The following is a 24,307-nucleotide window of genomic DNA, read 5'->3' as shown; positions in this document are numbered from 1 at the left end:
GTCTACTATGTATAAAATAGATAACTAATGAGAACCTACTGTATAGCACAGGGAACTCTACTGTTATCTGTGGTGACCTAAATGGGAAGAAAATCTAAAAAATAATAGATATATGTATATGTATAATTGATTCACTTTGCTGTATAGTAGAAACTAACACAACATTGTAAAGCAACTCTACTCCAATTAAAAAAAGTAACGTCTAGGGCTTCCCTGGTGGTGCAGTGGTTGGGAGTCCGCCTGCCGATGCAGGAGACACGGGTTCGTGCCCCGGTCCGGGAAGATCCCACATGCTGCGGAGCAGCTGCGCCCGTGAGCCATGGCCGCTGAGCCTGCGCGTCCGGAGCATGTTTAAATAGAAGATAAAATAAAATTGACCTCCAGCCTCTGTGTTGTATATTTTTTTCCCTGTATTATTTGTTTTCCTGAATTGTTTTCATTGCATCATGTCCTTGAGGAGCTGGCTAAGGACTGTGTCCAAATCTACGGGATGGGAATCAAGTTTCTGTGAACTCTTTGCCCTATTTTTCTGCCAACTTGAAAGGAAAAAGGGAGAGTTAAGAGTATGAAACTGTTTTTTCATTTTCCTCCACAGAGGCAGTGAATTCAGTTACACTCCTTTATTTAAAATATGAAAGCCCTATAGTTTTAGTGTATGAAGAAACCTTGATAAGTCCCTCAGTTTTTTTTTTTTTTTTTTTTTTTTTTTTTTTTTTTTTTTGCGGTACGCGGGCCTCTCACTGTTGCGGCCTCTCCCGTTGCGGAGCACAGGGTCCGGAGGCGCAGGCTCAGCGGCCATGGCTCACGGGCCCAGCCGCTCCGCGGCATGTGGGATCTTCCCAGACCGGGGCACGAACCCTTGTCCCCTGCATCGGCAGGCGAACTCTCAACCACTGTGCCACCAGGGAAGCCCAGTCCCTCAGTTTTAATGAAGTTTCTCATTATTCTAGTTTTTGTATTTGAAATTATAACAAATTAGTGACTTTTGTGAATTCTAATAACTTTGGGAGTACCAGCTACTTTGGTAAGTAGTGTTTACGTGGATTATCTCACTATTTTCTCATTTTAGAAGAAACTGAGATGTAACGAGTAAGTAACTATCCTAAATTGCAGTTATGAAGGGGTAGAGCAAGAATTTGAACTTGAGCTGAGCTCAGGGGAGCCTGCACTCTCAAGTGAACTCTACTTGCCCCATCTGTTTAAAACAACCAACTGTTAACCTCTGTCTATTCTATATATTCTTGTGAATATATAGAATCTTATCTGTCACATGTGAATATTCCTCCTTATATTTTTGCTCTATGTGATACGTTTTTTATTCTTTAATTATTTTTATAGTTTTCCTAAATACTTCAGTGTTTTCAAAATTCCACTGACACTCCCTGCTCATTTCCCACTAAATGCAGCTTCTTTTGTAAAATTCACTGAATCAAGTGTCAGTTTCAGACTCCGCTCTGCTCCTGGTAGCTACTACCCTGAAACAAATGTGTAATTTCTTCCAGTTTAGTTTTCTTATCAGTAAAATGGGGTAACAATAGTTACCTCTTAGAATGTTCGAGAGCGGGAATTGAAATGATGCCATTAAACCCCAGAAAAGTGGCACAAATATGGTTGTAATTTTGTTGGAAAGTACACGAAAAATGTAAGGAGAAACCTACTCTGTTACAAAGCAGAGTTAAAATAAGCTGTAACTTTTTATATTTATTTATTGCTAGTGGTGGTACAAAACAGGTGCCTTTTCGGTAATGAATATTCACCCGCAGGCAGTTTTATTTCTGCCGTGGACTTTATGTGGTTTGTTGGAGAATTGCTGGTAGCAGTTTACGTCATTTACATAATTTATTTATGTCAACCAGACTTTTGAATGTATTTATCAGTGGAAAAGTAATAATCAAAGATCCGGGTGTAGAGCCTTCAGTTTGCAAAAGTCAAGTGTCAAAAGTATGAGGGCAATTTGTGCATCTTTATGAAAGTCATTTTTTTCAAGCATGTGGACCCAGCTGGTTTAATCATGTATTAATTTATTCTTTCGTTCAACACATGTACCTGTCTCCTAAGTGCCCAGCACTCTGCAGAGATCAATAAGCTGAGGAACCTGCCTCTATTCCCTAAAAGATCCCTTTTTTTAAAAAAAATAAATTTATTTATTTTTGGCTGCGTTGGGTCCTCGTTGCTGTGCGGGCTTTCTTTTAGTTGCGGCGAGCGGGGGCTACTCTTTGTTGCGGTGTGTGGGCTTCTCATTGCGGTGGCTTCTCTTGTTGTGGAGCACGGGCTCTAGGTGTGCAGGCTTCAGGAGTTGTGGCGCATGGGCTCAGTAGTTGTGGCTCATGGGCGCTGGAGCACAGGCTCAGTAGTTGTGGCGCACGGGCTTCATGACATGTATAATCTTCCCAGACCAGGGCTTGAACCCGTGTCCCCTGCATTGGTAGATGGATTCTTAACCACTGTGCCACCAGGGAAGCCCCCAAAAGATCCCTGTTAATGAAGCTATAACTTTTATTATTCCACGGGAAAATAAAATTGTTATTTCTGTATTGGAGCTCCTATGCTGCTTCTGGTGTTTTGCTTGAATTAGAATTAAAAGGACTAGTTTTCCATCTGAGGGAACTATAAAAAAAGTAATGAACATTAAAAATGCTAGTAACACTTATTCTGATGCCCCCTAAGAAAGGAGAAGGAAGAGAAATTCATCTTATAGAAGAGAATGAATATATCAGGATCTACAAGGTGTCTTTTTTTCTTACTGCTTTTGGAATCTGCTATTTAGGTCACCAATTATTTCTTTGTTGGCAAATTTACTGACTTTTTTTCTTTCTAACCTCTCTGTTGCATTTAACTCTTAGTAACATTCTCTTTTTTTTTTAACAGTTAGGGAAAGTTTCTTAAATGCAGAAATGACAGGGAGAAAGAAAGAGAAAGAGAGGGAAACAGTATCAGAGAGAAAGAAGTGAGGAGTAGAGCAACACAGATCCCTTTCCCTCCCTTCTGTACGTTGTGGTGCCAGATCTCCTGTGGTCCAACCAGATCCTCTCTTCCTCCAGCCATTCCCAGCCGTTGACGTCCCCCAGGGCTTGGAATTTCACCCTTTACTTGGTTTTTTAAACTTGTTTTTGCAGTTTCTCCTCCAGATCATGACTACTTCGTGATTACAGTTCTCATGTTCATTCCAGTGTCTCTCAAATGCAAAATTTGTCCTTTCCTTTCATCTGAACTTTGATTCCACATTGCTAATAGATTTCTTTAAACTCAAAACAAATATACTGTCGTTTTAGAAAAACTGAGAATGCTGAAAATCATGGAAAGGTAAATTGAAATATAATAAATTTTAACTGTAATTTGATGTCAGTATTCTCCACAATACACTGGCAATGTTTGTATTATTTGTAAATGCAGAGTAACCATTATTGGTGGTTTTTTTGGGAAAAAAAAGAAAATGCGGTGCTTTCAAACCATATTTTGCCAAGACCTAATATCCAGGCAGACTGTTCCACAGGCTATCCGAGTGTATACCACCGTTAACAAGGTCGATTTTTGTTGTTTTCTGTTAGTACAGTATAGAAATGTTCCTTTGTATCTTTTTTCTAGGAGAGAAAATAAAAACCAAAAATTTTTAGTTATCTTTAATATAAACCTGCACTAAAAGCTTGGATGAGCAATTAATCTAAATAACTTTCCCTATTAAGAGAGCAGCAAGGCTGACTACCACTCGTTATGCCCATGTATGCTTTACCCAGCACCCTGCAAGACACATGTTGAGAAAACATGACCTCAGAGCAGTTAAATACATGCCAAGACCGAATGGATAGTAGGTGGTGGAGTCAAGGTTTTCCTGAAGCAGCAGCAGCCTGCGAATCAAGCTCTTCACTACATAGCATGGCCTGTATGATCCAGTTGTCACCAACCGGTGAGGTCCAAAGAGAACAGGGATTTTATTCTGCCCACTGCTATACCTCAGGTGCCTCACTAAGTGTGTGGAACATTGCAGATGCTCAAAAACATTTGTAGAGTTAATTCATCTGCTTGATTTCTTTTCTTCCTTATTCACAAAGACTAAAAGGTGGATGTTTCAGCCTTCTATTGCTAAGTAACAAACCAACCCCGAATTTAGCGGCTTAAACCACGGCTGTTTATTGTAATGCGCCACTTTGGGCAGGGCTCAGCGGGGATGGTTCGTCTGTGCTCCACGTTGCATGAGATGGGACCATGGCTGAGGTCAGGCTATCTGAGATGGCCTCTCATCGTCCAGGGCCTCTCTCTGCAGAGATTCATTATTTAATAATCCTACATGGTCTCTGGATCCCAAAAAGCAAAAAGAGAAGGTCTCAGGCTTCTTAACCAAGCACGGTGTCACTTCCATCAAAGCGAGACAGGAGGCCAGCTCAGCTTCGAGAGGAAGGAATCAAATGGACTCCACCTGCTGGTGGAAGGAATGACATGTGCACACCAGGAGGGGAGGCATTGTTGACAGCTATCTTTGGGAGACTCTTTACCACAGGAGACAAATAAAAATTCCTCAACTTTGAATTTGTGACTAACTCCTATCACCTGAGATCCTGCATGAAGTGTGCTTTTAGCTTTTACAGCTAAAAAGATACCCCAGGTTAGAATCCTGACATAATACATGGCAAGGGCCCTACATAATGCCAAGACTTTCCTATCGCTCTGACAAAATGCTTACCATGTATGCTATCTGTAGATAAGTTTTATTTTATTTTCCAGTTACTGGAAAACTACTATAAGTGGAGAGCAGAATGTCCAGAAGTAAGTGCAGATCTCCATCCTAGAAGCGTTCTTGGCCTTCTGAAGGCCGGCTACGTCGGCGTCCTGAGAGCCCGAGACCCCACTGGCAGCAAAGTTCTGATTTACAGAATTGGTAGGTCACACACAGCACTTCCTCTTTTTTATTTTCCTTGACTGCCATATCGGAAGCTTCCATGAGTTCATATTTAAGAATTTAGCTTTTTAGGTTTTAACTTGGGTTTCATTTAGTCTTTTTTAAAATTTTTAAAAAATTTTTTATATTTTCTTGGCTGCGCTGTGTGGCATGTGGAATCTTAGTCCCCCAACCAGGGATCGAACCCGCGCCCCTTGCATTGGAAACCTGGAGTCTTAACCACTGGACTGCCAGGGACATCCCTCATTTAGTCTTTAAGGTCCCCCAAATAGAATAAAACTGGACGTTGTGAGAAAATTATCCAAAACCAATGAAAATCCCACTTCCATTCTTCCACACAGTTAACTATATAAAGTAAGAGGAAAAGAAAACACAGAAGAGAAATAGGTGGAAAAGGTAAAAAAGATCAAGGTAAAGTGTTTCAAAAATTCAAATAAGAATTCTGAACTATAATAATACAAGCTCCACGAGAGCATAGATTTTGTCTGTGTTCTGTTCGCTGATGTTTCCCAAGCACCGAAACCAGGGCGTGGCACATGGTAGGTATTTATGAGATATTTTTGGAGTGAGTGACAGAGTGAACGGTGGTTGGGTCCTGCCCCAGGCTGCGGAGCGAGGGGCTCATTCTCCAGGTGGAGGAAGGGGAGGAAGGGGCCGTGGGAAGCAGCACCCAGGCAAGTATTAAAGAACCCCTGTTCCACGTTCCCCTCTTTCTTTTTTGTTTGTTTGTTTGTTTGTTTGCGGTAAGCGGGCCTCTCGCTGCTGTGGCCTCTCCCGTTGCGGAGCACAGGCTCCGGACGCGCAGGCTCAGCGGCCATGGCTCACGGGCCCAGCCGCTCCGCGGCATGTGGGATCTTCCTGGACCGGGGCACGAACCCGCGTCCCCTGCATCGGCAGGCGGACTCTCAACCACTGCGCCACCAGGGAAGCCCCCGCTCTTTCTTTTCACTGTTTCCTCTTTTCACCCCTAGGTCTTCCTAGTGTTTCCTGGAGGCTGGAAACCTATAACTTCTGCCCCTCCCTTCGACCTGTGTGTGATTAAAAATGGCACGAAACGGAGGGTTCACACTGTCCCCAGCATCCTTTCCTGGCCCGGTTGGAATGACAAAGATAACCAACATTTCATGAGCAGAATCTTATGAATTATCCTCTTACGGAAACTTTCACATCTGTAAATATTCTAGGGAACTTAAAGATATTTATAGATTTGCTTTTCCTGCCTGCTTATAGATAAGATACCTGCCTATAACTCAGCACTTGGCTGTCTTGCAAGAAGATCCTGCATTCAGTTCTTGAAAAGGTAGCAGAAGACTAAGTAGAATGATTCTGTTTTTCTGCTCCAGCTTCTGTGTCAAATACAGCTGGGTTAATCGTGAAGTCGTTGTCTGTAAGCCAGACATTACAGGTGCTCTTCTGTCCTGTCGTTGCCTCACCGGTGTTATAGGAAGTTGCATGAGGTTCCCCGAGTTCCTGAGGGTTAGAGTTGCCAGATTTAGCGAAGTATCTGTGTTTTATGTAGCAAGAGAAACTGTTTTATGAAAACTACAGTGTCCAGTTACATTTGAATTTCAGGTAAACAATGAATAATTTTTTTTAGTATGCATGGGGCATACTTAGACTAAAAAAATATATCCAGTTTATCTGAAATTCAGCTTTAATTGGGCTTCTTATATTTTATCTAGCAACCCTACTCAGGGGTCCCAGGAGCACAAGATGGAAACCTACAGGTGATTCCTTCTGCGAGTATCCTGGCTCTGCATGCCTGGCTGGAGGTTTTTTGGGGTCTCCTCATGTTAAGAAGTAAAAATGAGACCTTAATAGTGAAAAAGCAAATGTGCTACTTTGATCAGAAACACCTTAACTAATAGAAGTCAACAGTCTTCTATTGTTTAGCGAGGGCCTCTTTTTGTTTTAACATCTTTATTGGAGTATAATTGCTTTACAATGGTGTGTTAGTTTCTGCTTTATAACAAAGTGAATCAGCTATACATATACACACATCCCCATATCTCCTCCCTCTTGCGTCTCCCTCCCACCCTCCCTATCCCACCCCTCTAGGTGGTCACAAAGCACCGAGCTGATCTCCCTGTAGCCTCTTGCAGTTATTAATTTATAAGTGTACTGTTTAACTCAAAGAGATTTTAAGATCAAGAAAACATATCAATTTAGTGACGGTCAGACAGGAGAGTATACAGCAAATCTTCTGAGTGTTATGTAGAATAACATGTTACTCCAGGGCGAAAGGAGAAACTCAGAAGAGTTTTATGAGTAAAATGAAAGAATGGGATAAATTTATATTTATACATTTTCTAAATTTAATTGAATTAATGGGAGGAACTAAAAAAAGGAAATCTGTGGTAGAGCTTTTTGGGTAGAACGTTAGCATAACTCCTTCCCTGGTACCATCTCTGTGCAGTGTAAGCAGTGAGAAAATGCACAGAACCTTTTCCTCCAGTCCAGCAGGACAACCCAAGGTGAAACTAAAATTTTGCCATTATTGGCCTATAAGCCAAAGGATATAATTTTATGCCTTTTGAGACTCACTACTGTACTACAGCAGCAAAAGTAAAATTTAGCAGCGAGCATTAAGTTTTGACTGGCTTGGTTCTCAGGAACACAGGTTCTAGGGCATGCTGCCTGGGTCGGAATCCCAGCTCTGCTACGTCTAGCTACATGGAAAGCTGTGCAGCTATGATTCCATCTTCTCATCTGTCAAATGGGCATAGCAGAAACTTTCCTCATAGGGTTTCTGTGAGCATTAAATCTTGCAATACAGTATATATAAAATATAATTAGAAAATTACCTGGTATGTACTAAGCACTCAATAAATGTTAGATAGTTGCTGGAGAAGGAATTAAAAATGTACGGCAATCTTTTCTTTTGCCTTAAAGGAGCTCAGAGTCTAAACCAGCAATGTCCGATAGAACTTTCTATGATGGTGAAATTGTTCTCAGTAGCTACTAGCCACATGTAGCTGTTGAGCACTTGAAATGTGGCTATCGCAACTAAGAAGCTGAATTTTTATTTTATTTACTGTTAATTATTTTAAATGTTAATTGATTTAAATTTACATAGCCACATATGGCTAATGGCTACTATTTGGACAGCACAGGTCTAGACAATTATGTTGGTGGGCTCAGAAATTTAAGTCAGTCACTATTTTCTGAACTGCAGACTTTCAGTCATTCTGTTCATATTTTGCACCATTATAGCTTTCAGCCAGTGTCTGAAGTCGTACAGTACACGTGAACTGGTTTATCCATGGATTGATTATTCACATTCTTACCAGGAATCTGAGGCTTTTAAAAATAAAGGGCAATTCCGTTGTACCTTTCTAGGAATACCTCTAATTATCCCTCCTCTTTCTTCATCTCTAGATTTTTCCTTGCTATTACACACTATCCATTAACATTTAAATCTGTTAGGATCAGCCATCCAAAAGCTCCTTAATCCCGTAAGACCCTCCAGCCTCCACCCTAGCCGTCTCCCCACACTTCATTCTTAGCCACATTTTTAGAGTTAGTTATGTTCACCATCCACATTTTCTCACAGGTCCTCTCAAAGCCCCCTGGTCTGGTTTCACTGCCACCTCTCTGGTGAAATGACCTTAGCAAATCATCGGTGACCTTTTCACCAAATCTAGTGGACGTGTTTAGTGCTATTTCACTTGACCTCTTTACATAGCAAACCTCTTCCTCTTTTTTGAGGTATTTGCCTCCCTTCTCTGATGCCACATACTCCTGGTGTTTTCCTCCAACTTAAACTGACTGTTTCTTCTTAGTCTCCTTTGCTGGCACTACGTATTCTACTGTAAATTCCGAAATTCCTTAGGACACTGGCCTTAGCCTCCTTTTCTTAAGCTACTTACCTCTCTACCATAACAGAGAGAAACATAAGTCCATGGTACTCCCTGCTATAGACCTATAAGCACAGAAACTCTGAGATTTGTATCTTCACCCCCATTATCTCTTTGTTCCCAAAGCTCCGTACGACCAGTTCCCGATCTCAGCTGTATCCAACTGGACATCTCACAGTCACCATTCTAACGTGTTCAAAACTGCCTATGATCCTTCCTTCCTCAACACTTTTCTTCCAGTGTTTCCTATCTCAACAAATGGTACTACCATTCTACCCAGTTGTTCAAGCCAGAAACTTTGGTATGTTTAGAATTTTACCATTCCTTAGTCATGAATCTTTTTTTTTTTCTTAACCCTTCATCTTGTTAGGTATTGCATGAACCTTGTAATCTGAAGATTTGCATCTTTTTCCAGCTTTGGAAAATTTTTCTCTTCTGTTACTATTCCTTTCTCCTCTGTTCCCTATTCTCTGTATTATTGCCTTCCAGAACTCTAATTAGTTGGGTTTTGAAACTTCTGGATCTAGCTGCATGTCTGTTAACTTTTTATTCATACATATTGACTCCTGGGTCGTCTTCTGTGCTGAGATTGAGAGACTTCCTCAGCTTGATGTTCCAAACCATTATTCCATCGTTGGCTGTGTCTCTTCTGACATTTATCCCATCAACTGAGATTTGCTTGGATTGTCATCTTTTAATTCCCAACATCTCAACTGATTCTTTTTCATAATAGCCTGTTCTCATGACAATAGCCTATGGTATCTTTTTTTCCTCACTGAAACAATTTTGTTTCTTTTAATGTTTCTTTTGCTTTATTAGCTGCTTCCTTCAGTTTTAGTGCCTTTGTCTATTGAGTTTGGATCCTCTCTTCTTTGTGTGTCTGTGTCTTTAAAACTATTAAAATTCTTAGTGGTTGCATACCTTTTTTAAAGATCACCTGCTTGCCTATCCATTACTGTCAATTTTGCATGACGCGGCCTGCCCCAGGACTGGTTGGGGAGGGGAGAGGACAAGAACTCAGTAGCTCCTCTTCTTAGCACAGGTATTCCTTGTTTTTCCTGGGTGTGGGGAGCTGGCTACCCTTCCGAGCGCACACTACTTTTCTAGCCTATATGGACGTGCCTCTCCTACACGCTGCTCGTCACGGAGGGTGTCAGAGAGACCCACCTGCCTGTCTGCTCCTCGCACATTTCCCTTAGCAGCAACCTCTGTGGTTACGATGGGGCCCTAGTTATTCTTCATAATTCAGAGCCTTGCTTTTCCCATTTTCAATACCTTCGAGCGTGGAGCATACCCAGAGGTATTCCAACCTTCAGCCACAGTTCCATCCTGCTGTAGTTTGGGCTGTAGCTTCATCTGGCCATCAAATCCAGGCTGCATTTATTCTCTTATTTTCTCCGTGCTCTTAAGAATCTGTTCTTTGCTAGGGATTGGAGGGAGGGAGGGAGGGAGGGAGAAACAGGCACGTGTTCTTGGACCACCAATTTGACCTGATACTCAATTCATGATCTTTGTACGTGTTTTATTTCTATTGATCCTTTAAGTCTAAAAAGAATTCGTTTCCTTTTGTAAATCTTTCTGATTCTTTACACAGTGCTGAGATATGATTTTTTACATTTTTTTTTTTTTTAGCACACTGGGACCCAAAAGTTTTCACAGCTTATGATGTGTTTCGTGTAAGTCTAATCACGTCCGAGCTTATTGTACAGGAGGTAGAAACACAACGGAATGGAATCAAGGCTGTCTTTGATTTGGAAGGCTGGCAGTTTTCTCATGCTTTTCAGATGACTCCATCTGTAGCCAAGAAGATTGCCGCTGTTCTTACAGTAAGTGTATATTTTAACTGTTCGGTACAATACTTAGTTATATGTTAAAGAGAAGGGAGAGTACATTTATTAGAAAATTAAATACAAGTTTAGGAATGATACATAGAATTCAATAACGGTAAGAGGAAGTAAAGTGTTATTAATTCAAAAAGAAAGAATGTTGCAACAAACTGTGAAAATATGTTCAAAATTTCTAACCACAGAATTCATATATTTAAACAATAATGTGGTGATTTTATCTTTCAGTCACTAAAATTTTCTTCCTAAATTAAAAATTGACTCAAAAAATAATATTTATAGCAATCATACAACAAAGTGTCATGTAGGTTTTGGTTGATACAGATTGATACAGTTGATATACAGGTTGATAGATTGATACAGTTCTTTCCGGGGGAAAAAAAAAAAAAAGTTTTAAAAATGGCCATCATCTTTGACCCAGTAATCCTGCTTTTGGAAACCTAGCCAAGGAATAATCTTAAATATAGCAAAGACTTTGTGTATAATAATAATAGCTTACTGTGTGCCAGGTACTTTGCTAAGTGTTTCAAGTGCATTACCACTTAATGGCTACACCAAAGCTTATGACATATGACTTAATTTTTCCATCTTACAAATTATTTTACTATGTCAGAGAGGTGACATAGCAATGCCCAAGCATACACATTTTGTCAGCAGTGAAACAGGGATTCCAATCCAGGATATCTGAAGATAAAAGCTGTACTTAGAACCACCATTGCTTCTATGCATAAAGATAGTTACTATAGCATCAATTTTTTAAAATAAATTTACTTATTTAATTTATTTATTTTTGGCTGTGTTGGGTCTTCGTTGCTGCGCGCGGGCTTTCTCTAGTTGCGGCGAGCGGGGGCTACTCTTCGTTGTGGTGCGCGGGCTTCTCTTTGCGGTGGCTTCTCTCGTTGTGGTGCACGGGCTCTCGGTGCACGGGCTCAGTAGTTGTGGCGCACGGGCTTAGTTGCTCCGCGGCATGTGGGATCTTCCCGGACCTGGGATCGAACCCATGTCCCCTGCATTGGCAGGTGGATTCTCAGCCACTGCACCACAAGGGAAGCCCCCTATAGCATCAATTTTTATAGAAAAAAATTAGAAACAGCTTATTTGTCTAGAAATAGGAAAAGCGTTACTTAAATAATGGTACATCCATTTGATGAATTATAGCATCAATATTAAAGCTCACAATGTTTACAAAAATTGTATTATGTCAGTGAAACAAAACGGGGTGCAAGTTATTTAGAGAGCATATTAGCAATTATGTTTAAAATAAAATTATTCATAGAAAGAACCTGAAAGGAAAAATCACAATTGATAACACATCTCTAAAAGCTATGTGCAGAAGAAAAAAAAAGGGTTTTGCATGAAAGAAACTTGGCAGGAAAAATCTCTATATTAACAACACATCTTTGGGTAGGGAAAATACTGATGGGGTTTTTCTTTGAATGCTTAACATTTTAAACCTTAGAAAAAAGCCGATATTACTTTGATGTGAAAGACTTATACCCGTGTCAAAAGTTTAAAAGTGTGTGTTTATTGTACTATTCTTTCAACTTTTATGAAAGTTTGATTTTTCTTCCTCAAAATAAAAATTTGAGGGGAAAAGGTTAAGTATCCAAATGACTCATTGATTTTTCAAAAGCACATTTATATGTGATTGGGGAAGATATTTTCTGTGTCCTGCTTATGAAAGATGTAGGTATTTCTTAAAATACTTGGCCTAAACTACAAGGTGCAACCTTTTTAGAGACCTTTTCTTAATCTAGGGACAGTGAACTATAAAGCAGGCTATTGTGTTGATGGAATAATTTTGAAAATAAAATCACACTTTAGGTATTGCTGTAAGTTTAGCAAGTGTTCGAAGAAGGGGCTTGTCGATACGATTACATATTGATTTATGCTTTGTTATTAACAAGACATTTTCTTTATTTTCAAAGGATTCCTTTCCATTAAAAGTTCGTGGTATCCATTTGATAAACGAGCCAATAATTTTCCATGCTGTCTTTTCCATGATTAAACCATTTCTGACTGAAAAAATTAAGGAACGGGTAAGTAAAACATATTCAAGTCACTATTCTTCTGTACCAAATGTTCCACTCCTTTGTTATTTAAAAATTGCTCTCTTATTTCCGCCCCTCCCCCCAACACACACAGCATTGTCCCAGTGTTTTGAATATTTATCTAACAACCCAACTACTTTTATAAAGTTTCTTTTTAGTTTTGAAAAATCAAGTTAGTGAGGCTGTGGAAAAACTGGACCTCTAACACATGGCTGGTGAAACTGCAAAATGATATATTCCCTGTAGGGGGCAGTGTGGTCATAGTTATCAAAATCACAGCCTTCACATTTCTGGGATTTTTATCCTACAGATATACATGCTCATAAACAAAATTACATATACAAGGGGATTCATTGTAGCAAAATATGGGAAACCACCCAGTTCTCATCACGAGGGAACTGGTTAAATAAACTGTGATGCATCGACACAATGGAACACAGTAAGATTTGCAGGATGTATTGTGAAGGGAAATAAGAACATGCAGAATCGTGTTTACACTATCTTTTGTATAAAAAGGGAAGAAATCAGAATCTATAGTTATATTGGCATAAAAGTTATTTTTAAAGGCTATGCAAAGAAACAACCAAAGTGGTTACCTATATGGAACAAAAGAGGGGTACGGATGGGGTAGCAGAGGATATGGTTGGGAGCAAGACAGCTCACTGTGGACCTTTTATCTTGTTTTGATTTCTAGCCGTGTGAATGTATTACCTATGTAAATAATAAACATGCTTAAATTAGACACGTGTAACTGAAAACCATAGTACCCAAGGTATGTGACTTAATGTCGTTAGTTAAAGCAAATAGATTTGATGGTTTTTTAAAATTAATTAATTTATTTTATTGATTTATTTTTGGCTGCGTTGGGTCTTCGTTGCGGTGAGTGGGCTTCTCATTGTGGTGGCTTCTCTTGTTGCAGAGCACGGGCTCTAGGCATGTGGGCTTCAGTAGTTGTGTCATGCGGGCTCAGTAGTTGTGGCTTGCAGGCTCAGTAGTTGTGGCTCGCTGGCTCTAGAGCACAGGCTCAGCAATTGTGGCGCACGGGCTTAGTTGCTCCGCAGCATGTGGGATCTTCCCAGACCAGGGATCGAACCCGTGTCCCCTGAATTGGCAGGCAGATTCTCAACCACTGCGCCACCAGGGAAGCCCGATTTGATGTTTTTTACCTATCTTGCAGAGTCTTATCTCAGGTGAATATCAATATTACTTGGGATTTTTCAAGTGTTGACAATAGAGTGTGAGTTCCCAAACTGGCAACCAGTCTTCTGCATGAATCTGTAGAGGATAATTTTTAGAGCATTTATTTAGACAAACGTTGGCAACATCTAATGCATGAACAAAAACAGGTTTTAAAGGTATTGACAATTTAAATCTCAAAAACTATTTAAATAGAAATACTGGTAATGTGAGTGATAATAGCATATTTGGAATGTTACAAAGTATATTCTTTCATACTAAGAAAATGTAACATCTTGCATCTGGTCAGAAAATGACGACCCTAGAGCTTCTTTTGAGGTTTTCCAGTAGGTATTTCTGTCTGTCTTCAAGAAGAACTGCCCCGACGGAAGATTCTTTTATTCTTATAAAAGCCGGGTTTTTTTGGTTTATTCTTTTTTTCCTCTCTTCAGTATAGCTTGACAATAGCTGGCCATCTTCTGTTGAACGCTGACAGACGTAAAAATAAGTATTTCTATTTTGGGTTATATTCTGGACCAAAAAAACGAATACAACAATAAACTGAACCTAATAAACAGGAGAACATGAGCAAGAAGAGAAGAAAAATTTTAAATTGAGAAGTGAAGCATTTCAATGAAAGTTAATTGACATGAAACAGACTTGCCAAAATGGGAAAGGCAGGAAGGACCAAATCTAGCTACTTTCTCCCTTTAAACATTTTGGCAGTACTCTATGAATGATTTTATTTCTCCCTTCCTGAAGAGATGGTTGAATTTCTTTTCAATTAGCTGGTAATATTTCAAACATTTCAGAAAAAAATCAAGGATTGGGACTGTAAGGTTCCTGAGTGCAAAAAACTTGTTTCATTCATCTTTCAGTCTTCATATCCTAAGCACATAGTAGGTGCTTATTAAATGATTGTTGAATGTACAGATGAATCCTAGCAGATGAATAAAGGTATTTAGGTATTTATTTTTAATAAGATGTGCTTTTAATCAAAGGTTCCAAGTCTTTATTTTAACTTCAGGACATTATAGGATCAATTTTTATAGTTTAAAATGTTGAAAAATTTAAAGTTCTCAACACAACAACTATCATAATTTCTCTTAATTTTTTATTAGCCAAGACTATCTGTCAACTGTACCACATAAATTATTCCCTGCGTACCTGATTGTGTGCTCAGATATATGCTTTTATTTAATATGAACTAATAAAAGGAAGAACATTTTTATCATCTACAGAACCATCCCAGGATATTCAATCTTTTGCTAAGAATCACCTGTACATTAGGGAATAGAATGTATAAAATGATTTTATTTAGAGTTTTAAAAATCTACTTTTGAAAGAAAAAAGAATAGCTTTTTGTAAATATTGTATAGTTACAAGGATGCAAATATAAGAGAACAGTAAATTGATCAGATTCAGAAGCAGCACAATCTAAACATAAGTATAGTTATTAGCTTCATAAGCAGAGGAATAAAGGATGTATCAATAGTATCTATACATGTGCTCCTATCTTAGAAGTGATGAGAGCATCTTATCTTACAGTGTTGATTTTCCATTGGAAATGCATCTGATATACTGAGAGGCAGAGGGCATACCTTCTAAAACATTTTGGCTGTTTCAGATTCATATGCATGGGGACAATTACAAACAAAGGTTACTTCAGCATTTCCCAGACATTCTTCCAGTGGAATACGGTGGTAAAGAATACTCCATGGAGGACATTTGTCAGGAGTGGACAAATTTTATAATGAAGTCTGAAAATTATCTCAGCAGCATTTCACAGACCGCTAAAGGAGAAGAAGTTATTTAATGTGAGAGACTTCCTAATTAAAAATACATGAGTAAGATCCTACCTGGTTATATGAATGAAAGAAAAAGAATCATTAAACTAATGCTTTTCCGATTGATTTTTTTCAATGTAAAAATCTTCTAACTTGAGCAACATGGATATTTGGGAAATTTCTTTACTTTTTAAATATCTTTTCCTTACCTTTAAAGTAATTAAATATTATTATACCTTAAAAGCATAGAAGAGGTTCCTGATTTTTGCACTTGGAAGAAAGTTATCTCTGAAGTATCTTTTCATGCGCACTTTGGTGTGTTTCTCAAAAGTTTTATTTTAAACAACTTTTCTGGTCACACTGGTTTGATTATAAATGAATAAATAGTCCACTGAAAAGAAATATTAGCACAAATCAACTGATTATAAAAATCTATTCACACTCATTTTGGGTGCGTGTCAGATAGACTATAATTCAGATTAAAATCTGAATACAGTTTTATATAGTTATTTCTGTGGGCCAGCAAGGTAGTTCACCTCAGGGAAATTCTATTTTACCATATTTGCACAATAGAAACTTCTGATTGAAGAGTCTGTACGCCATAAACTCTTATGTGTAGCATCAGTAGGTCTCTATGAAATTATTCATGTTGATACAGTTAACTACATAGAGATTCAGAGGTGGAATAATATTTGGTTGCCGTATACGTGGACTCTATTTTTTAATCGAACAGTAACACAACTACACAAGGGAGAGGAAATGTTTACATTTTAAAATCACTGTCAACTACATCTGGAACTTTTCAGATTATGCATGAAGAAATTTGGGTTTTACTGTATTATCAGAACATTCTAGCCAAATCCTACAATTCATATTTACTTAAAAAAAAATCAGGAGTTAAAATGTGCTGTTTGTACTGTAGCTATGTTAAAGCATATTTCATTTATTGAGAAAGATATGTCAATATAGCTTTCCACTTATGACAATTTTTATCGTATTTTATAATTTTTAAATTTTATTTTAAACTTAAAAATGAAAGAACACAGTATACAAAATTTGTTAAACATTTTTTAGCTTAGTTGGGTTTCAACATTAATCATACAATAGTATCTTTGTGAAAGAATATGTAAAGGGTGTTTTTCTTTATAAGAAAATTATTCTAATCAGATGAGCTGATACTTATGATTCTCTGTACGTATATCTGTGAAAAATTGAGAGTGATTGTGAATGTTCTTTAGAGAACGTGTTCGATTTTGATTTAGCATTGGGAAGGTAACTTTATATTATAAATTTAATTTAAAATATTAGATCATGCCTGTTTTCTAAAAAATGTCAAAATCTTCTTTACAAAATCATACAATTTAAAATTGTATAATTAAAAATGACAGAATAAAACTATTTAAAAAGTATAAATAATAGCAACAACAAAAAGTTCTAGTTTACCCAACTTTTATTCCTAGAAGATTTACATCACAAAGTTCCACTTCATTCACATTTGGGTGCTTAAAACACTTTCTTCTGACTCTGTGAAGGAATGATTACTTTAGCACAAGAATAAAGGATAGTATTTTAAAATGTCTTTTAAATATGATTCATTGGTGATGTTACTGACAGTAAATAGAATTAAAATAAGTCAATCAGTAGAAGTACATTTCATTATAGGACTTTGAATATTTTATGAAATGCAGCGATTCACTGAAGAACATTCAAAGAACAATGTAAAATGAACGGGCAGTTTTATAAGGTGGCAAGATAAATAGCTATTGAATTGTCTCTATTACTTTACTGTAATTGCACCAGAGGTGCCTTTTAAAAGATTAACTCTAACGTGTGCTCATTGTGTTACTGAACTGCCCGATCATTTATTTGTTTTAATATTGTTCAAAACAAAATAAAGATCTTTCACGCAAACTATAGCTGTTTGTTTTTCATTTTTAAGTATGAATATTAGGCATTCTTTTTCAAAAACTGCTTTTCCTTACAGAAGAGGTTAAGAAAAAAGTATCGCATCTAGCTGTCCATGACAAAAATGCCAGTGTTTTCTTTAAATGTTTCAATTGCAGACTGGCTTTCCTGCTGCTCAGTTCAATACCATCTTCCCCTGTCTTCTTGTGCTGAAAGGGACCCAAAGTTAATTTCATAAAACTAAGCCATGCATACTTCAGAAGTTAAAACTTCTAAGTGAGAAAAGCCAGAGTGTGTCACTAAATCAGATAATTGGATTCTGAAACTGCTATGAGCCCAGATCACGATTTCATTTGTCAAATTATGTTTTTCTTACAGAAATAACACGTTCTAGAGCAAAGAATATCTTGTCTCCCACCTAAATTAAGCCAGTAGCTCACGAAACAGGTCAGACATACAGACAAGCCCAAAACTCAACAAACTAGTAAGGCGGTGTTGTCTGAAACACTCCTTCCTGGCCTGTGTGTTGAATTTTGCCCCACCTAGATGCTGTGGAGGAATTAGGAGTTACAAAGATTGAACTAGAATGATGGCAGTAAAATAAGGATTGGCAGCAGTGCCTCCCCACTAATGTTCTGGTTGGCAAGGGCACATCCCATCCTTCTCCCTCCCCCAGAGCTAGCACTTGATTGACTGCTCGCCTCTTCTCTATCCAAGTCAATCATATCTACTTTTGATAACACTGTACATTGAAGTAAGTACTATAGTGAATAGAAAAACTAATTGGATGCTAACTAGAAGAGAGAAAATACTTATCCAAAATAGCCAGGTAGGACTTCCCAGGTGGCACAGTGGTTAAGAATCCGCCTGCCAATGCAGGGGACATGGGTTCGAGCCCTGGTCCGGGAAGATCCCACATGCCGCGGAGCAGCTAAGCCCGTGCGCCACAACTACTGAGGCTGCGCTCTAGAGCCCGCGAGTCACAACTACTGAGCCCGTATGCCACAACTACTGAAGCCCGCATGCCTAGAGCCTGTGCTCCGCAACAAGAGAAGCCACCGCAATGAGAAGCCCGCGCACCACAACGAAGAGTAGCCCCTGCTCGCTGCAACTAGAGAAAGCCCATGTGCAGCAAGGAAGACCCAACGCAGCCAAAAATTAATCAATTAACTAAAAACTAAATGGATATTTAAGGAAAAAAAAACAAAATAGCCAGGTAAAGTGCAGTACAGGTTTCTCCTGGTATCTGAGAGTAGAGCTTTCCTACCAAACCTTGCTTAAGCCAAAATGGGGTAACACTAACCGATGCACAAAATAAATAGAAAGCACAGGTGCTCATAGACACAGTTCAAAGCTATGGATGCTGGATGCTGAGATGCTAAGTGTGGTTCCAGGAAGGAGCGTGGCAGTGTCACTCTCACTGCTCTGGGTGGCGCTGCCTCTATAATGGCTCATGGCAAAACAAACACTGAGCGCTATTTTGGCCTTTAGCCTTTTTTTGTAAAAGCAAAAATCCTTGAGGGATTTCTTTCGCTTAGTGAAAACAGGTACTAATATAGGTTTTTGCAAAAGTGAAGTGGTGTAAAGCAGCCTTTCGAAAAGCAGCGGATACCTGTATAGTGTAAGAATCTTTAGAGTGGTTGCAATAAAGTGCTTTAGGAGTTTCACAGAAGGAAAGATCATTTCCACCCAGGGATCTAGAGGATGTGTTTTTAGCGGAGGTACTATTTGAAGCACAGCCTGTAAGAAGAATGGACTCCCCCAGAGAGCAATCAGAAGTGAGGAGAGGGAGGCTAGTCCAGGCAAAGGAATAGCATGAGCAGAGACTCAGAGACCAGAAGGAGTAGGTCACGTCTGAGAAGTCGTACGTAGGCCTATATTTTTGGAGGGAGGGCAATGCTACAGGAGCGTGGGCCTTCTGCCTAGAAGGATGCTTGGGAAACAAAATATGGGAAGCCTTGAATGTCAGCTGAAGGGCACTCAAATGTATGAACTGCTTATTTTGTGCCAGGCCCTATTTTAGATTCACATACATGTGTCACTCAATCTTTGCGGAAAAAAAGAAGTAAGTGGCATTATGCCTGTTTTTACAGAAGAGAACTCAACTCTGAAAGTGTCCATTCCTTGCTCAGAATCACAGGGCTAGTAAATGCCAGAATCATACTGAACTCGGCCGGCCTAGCTGTAAAGTCCACGCTCTCTGCAACACCACCATGCTCCTAATAGACCCAGTTCCACAGGCCACAGGGCTCAATGGCCACCAGGTTCTATCAGTCCTACCTGAAAATATCTGACCATGACCCATTTCTAAGGCTAATCATCTCTCATCCTACCTGCTGTCATAGCCTCTCTTGTTGGACTACCAGCTTCTCACTGGTCCTGCCTTTATATACCCCTCCACTGCTGCAGTTATTTTTCTGCAAGATTTCATTCTCTGAACTTTCGCCAGAGAAACACTGCACGGGGTTAAATTACTAATTAGCACCTGAGGCCCTTAACGATGAGGCCCAATCTGTTTTTCCATCCTTATATCGCAGGACTCCTAACCTCACATATACGCTAGGCACACCAACCTTTTTTTTTTTAATTGGAGTATAATTGTTTTACAGTGTTGTGTTAGTTTCTACTGTACAGTGGAGTTCCCTCTGTTATACAGTAGGTTCTCATTAGTTATCTATTTTATACATATCAGTGTATATATGTCAATCCAAATATCCCAGTTCATCCCACTCTTCCCTTCCCCCCTTAGTGTCCGTTTGTTCTCTACATCTGTGTCTCTATTTCTAGGCACACCAACCTTTTCCAAAAATATCACCCTTTCTACACAAGACCTCTCAGAATCAGCAGCAAGGGGGAGGGGGAGGGGGAAGGGGCAAGGGAGATGAAGTGTGTGTATTTTGTATCCTGGCCAAAATTCCTCAGAAATTACTCTAATCCCTACATTGTTCGGAGACAAATTATGTTTGTTTGACGAGATCAGCAAACACAAACCTTTCTCTTCTGCCCAAACCTGCTCACAAGGTCTCCAGTTTCCTGCTCTACGGCTCATGAGTAATTAGCTATGATTAGAACCACTTGTCATGACTGGTTAGGCAAGGTTACAACTCTTTGTCCTCCTGAAACTTGTTGACTGCGGAGAAAAGCATTTCCTGTTCGGATACCTGACTGAGACTTCTGCTTGCAGAACAACCCCCAGAAGCCACTGTTCACCCCTTTCCATGAAGGTCTAAGGCAAAACCTCGTGAGTGAAACACCCTGATAGTCAGATCCGGGGAGCTGTCTATATTGCAACAGCCAGGATAATCCACCTCTTTACTTGTCCAGTTTTTGTTGTTGATAGAAGCCTCCCAATATTCCCTGACACGTAGGCAGGTGCCCTGTCTGGAGTCAACAGAGAAGTTCTGGGGAAGGTTGTGAGCAACTGTTTTACCTCAGCTGGACTCAGCCCATGGCCACGGGAATATTACACAGAACTGATGTGTCTGGGCCTCCCTTGGCGGACTCTGACCTCACTCAATCACTGTGTCAGACTAACTTTACTCCTGCACACCCAACACACATATACACACAGTACAGCACCAATGAAGAAGATATTCTAATGGCCAACAGATGCATGAAAAGATTCTCAACATCACTAATTATCAGGGAAATGCAAATCAAAACCACAATGGGATATCACCTCACGCCTGTCAGAATGGCTATCATCAAAGCAATGACAAATAACAAGTGTTGGCAAGGATGTGGAGAAAAGGGAACTCTCATGCACTGTTGGTAGAATGTAAATTGGCACCGCTACTATGGAAAAATGTATGGAGAGTCCTCAAAAATTTAAAATAGAATTACCATGTGATCCAACAATTTTACTTCTAGGCATTTCTCCAAATAAAACAAAAATACTCTTCAAAAAGATATGTGCACCCCAATGTTCACTGTAGCATTATTTACAATACCCAACACATGCAAGCAACCTAAGTGTCCTCTGACAGATGAATGGATAAAGAAGATGTGGTATACATATACAATGGAATATTACTCAGCCATAAAAAAGAGAAATATTGCAATTTGTGACAACATGGATGGATCTAGAGAGTATTATGCTAAGTGAAATAAGTCAGACAGAGAAAGCCAAATACTGTATGATCTCACTTATATGTGGAATCTAAAATACAAAACAAACAAAATGAAAACAGACTCAGATACAGAAAACAAGCCAATGGTTGTTCAGAGGGGAGGGTGGTGGAAGGGCAAAATAGGTGAAGAGGGTTAAGAGGTACAAACCTCCACTTAAATAAGAAATAAGGAGGGAGGGAGGGAGGAAAAAGAAAAAGAAAAGAAATAAGCCATCCAGATGTCATATACAGCATAAGTAATAATATTGCAATAACTTTGTAGGGAGACATGGTTATTAGACTTACTGTGGTGAACATTTTATAATGTATGCAAATATCAAATAACTATGTAGCACAGCTAAAACTAACATAATATTGTATATCAACTATATTTCAATACAAAATTAAAATAGAAGTCTTTTCTTCTAACTCCCATCTATGGGTCTCCTATTTCACCCTTCTTTTTAGATTATTATTACACATTTCTGCTTCTTCGTATTTTTAGTAACATTTTATGTTGGTCATTGTGTTTAACTAATAGAGGCTCCAGGTAATACCTCCCATCAAGTGATGACTCTTCCTTTCTTTTGTCAGATAGCATGAAACGCAAGTAAATCCAATCAGGTCTTGAGCTGGGCTGCAGACTTAGGAGGATTCAGTCCATCTCTGGTTCATTCCCATTCTTCAGGATTGGTCCACTTGGGTTTTTGATTGGTACCCTGGATATTTTCTTTTTTCTTAGCCTTGAAAATTCTGCCTTTTGCAAATCTAAACTTACTTCCTACCCTTTGCAGATTCAAAATATGGCAAGTGTCTGGAAGTGGAGTTCTGCTGTATGTTTGTTTCAGGCTCCCTCCCCCTCCGATGGGACTTTATCTCCAATGCTCTGCAAGACAACTCAGTGTTTCACTCCCTTTCCTACTCAGCCTTTCTAGTCTCTGGTACCACTCCAGAACTCGGCACATGTCACGTGTGCTGAGCTATGAGCATGTACTTTATATTTTCCAATATTTTTCCCAGTTCTACATAACTGCAAACAGTTCCACTGATATTTCTTTTGGGCTAAGTAGTATCTCTGTTTGGGTTAAGATATATCTCTGTATTTCTATCTTACCTATGTGTATATGTATAGATATTTACCACTTATATCCCATTTTTGTCCATTTCTGTTCTTGGGCTGTAAACTTCTGGTCTAGATTTGATATGTGCACAGTATTATCTAACACTTGCTTAAGGATATTTAATTTTAATTTGGAGCTTGGTCTTATGGTTTTGTTTGCTTGTCTGTCTGTTTCCTTGGGGGAGAATTTTCATTAGGTGAAATGTTACCATTCACCTTCTCTGTTTTCTTCTGAGTAGTTTTGTGTTGGTTTGATTCTTTTTAAAATAGGCCTTTTGGGGAATTCCCTGGCAGTCCAGTGGTTACGACTCTGTGCTTTCACTGCTGTGGGCCCAGGTTCGATCCCTGGTCAGGAAACTAAGATCCCACAAACCGCATGGTGCGGCCAAAAAAAAAAAAAAAAAAGGCCTTCTGTAGACGCTTCCTAGTTGAAAGCGTTCTATTGTGCCGGTACAGTGAAGTGCAATTCCTCTAACAGACGCTTTCAGTGGCGGCAGCTGTGTGTACGTGGAGGTGAGGTGGGGCTGCTGGCATGACTCCTCTTCATTTTTCCCCTTACCTCCTCCTTTCCCTTCATCGTCGTGCCTTTAAAGGACACCACCCCCTTGTCAATGCAGTTGCGTCCCCCTCAGAAGCAATGTTTATCTGAAGCTGCCACCTCTGGCTCCTTCCTGAGAGCCAGTACTACCACCTTCCAAGACCCAGGCTGTGTTCAGTCTTTTGGCACTTAATGTTTGACATTTTCTCTCAGGGTTTGATTTTGCCTATGCTACGTCTATATCATCCACTACTCTTTCCTCTTTTTCCAAGATTCTCTGAAGCCCTGCATCTTCTACTCTCAGCATCTAGAGTCTTGCAGCAGTGGAGGAAGCTTGCTCCTGCTGGAGTTTGCTCCTTACCAAATTTTCTGGTAATTTGATGTTTGTGATACCCTCCAACTCCTAGTATCGCATGAATCATGTGTAACTTTATTTGTACTCTTTGTACACCTCATGGATTTTTTTTATTAAGATGTGTGGACAGATTCTGGTTCAGGCCGTTGACATCCTCTGGACCCCAGCATAACTTATCTGTTGTTTCATTTCTTTAAAATTAATTAATTGATTGATTAATTAATTTTTGGTTGCATTGGGTCTTCGTTGCTGTGCACAGGCTTCCCCTAATTGCGGAGAGCAGGGGCTACTCTTTGTTGCAGTGCTTGGGCTTCTCATTGCGGTGGCTTCTCTCGTTGCAGAGCATGGGCTCTAGGCGCGTGGGCTTTGGTAGTTGTGGCTCGCGAGCTCTAGAGCACAGGCTCAGTAGTTGTGGCACACGGGCTTAGCTGCTCCGTGATATGTGGGATCTTCCAGGACCAGGGGTCGAACCTGTGTCCCCTGCATTGGCAGGCGGATTCTTAACCACTGCACCACCAGGGAAGTCCCTGTTATTTCTTATTAAAAGAAATTTAACTCTGTTCATAAGCAGCTCCAACTTATTAATTTTCATGCATCATAATTATCTATTATACAATTTATTCATTCTTTTATTGATAATGATGTAAGTTGCATGTAATAATTCACTATTA

At 39.4% G+C, this 24,307-nt stretch overlaps 1 protein-coding gene across 5 annotated transcripts in view; it reads left to right on the top strand.

The window, feature by feature from the left end:
• TTPA (alpha tocopherol transfer protein) overlaps nucleotides 1-17,460 on the top strand; it is a 56,585-nt gene extending 39,125 nt beyond the window's left edge. For 2 of the 5 annotated variants that reach the window (XM_060127495.1, XM_060127496.1), the window contains exons 6-9: nucleotides 4,720-4,873; nucleotides 10,384-10,577; nucleotides 12,524-12,634; nucleotides 15,450-17,460. In XM_060127495.1, the coding sequence (XP_059983478.1) occupies nucleotides 4,720-4,873; nucleotides 10,384-10,577; nucleotides 12,524-12,634; nucleotides 15,450-15,638 (648 nt within the window). In that variant the 3' untranslated portion in view covers nucleotides 15,639-17,460. The remainder of the gene's footprint in view (nucleotides 1-4,719; nucleotides 4,874-10,383; nucleotides 10,578-12,523; nucleotides 12,635-15,449) is intronic. The other 3 variants (XM_060127497.1, XM_060127498.1, XM_060127499.1) reach the window with 3 other exon arrangements.
• Nucleotides 17,461-24,307: the final 6,847 nt, after the last annotated feature.

This window comes from Lagenorhynchus albirostris, chromosome 17 (genome assembly GCF_949774975.1).
Source record: "Lagenorhynchus albirostris chromosome 17, mLagAlb1.1, whole genome shotgun sequence".
NCBI lineage: Eukaryota > Metazoa > Chordata > Mammalia > Artiodactyla > Delphinidae > Lagenorhynchus > Lagenorhynchus albirostris.
The sequence above is the reverse complement of the archived record's forward strand: the minus strand, read 5'-3'. Positions and strand labels throughout refer to the sequence as shown.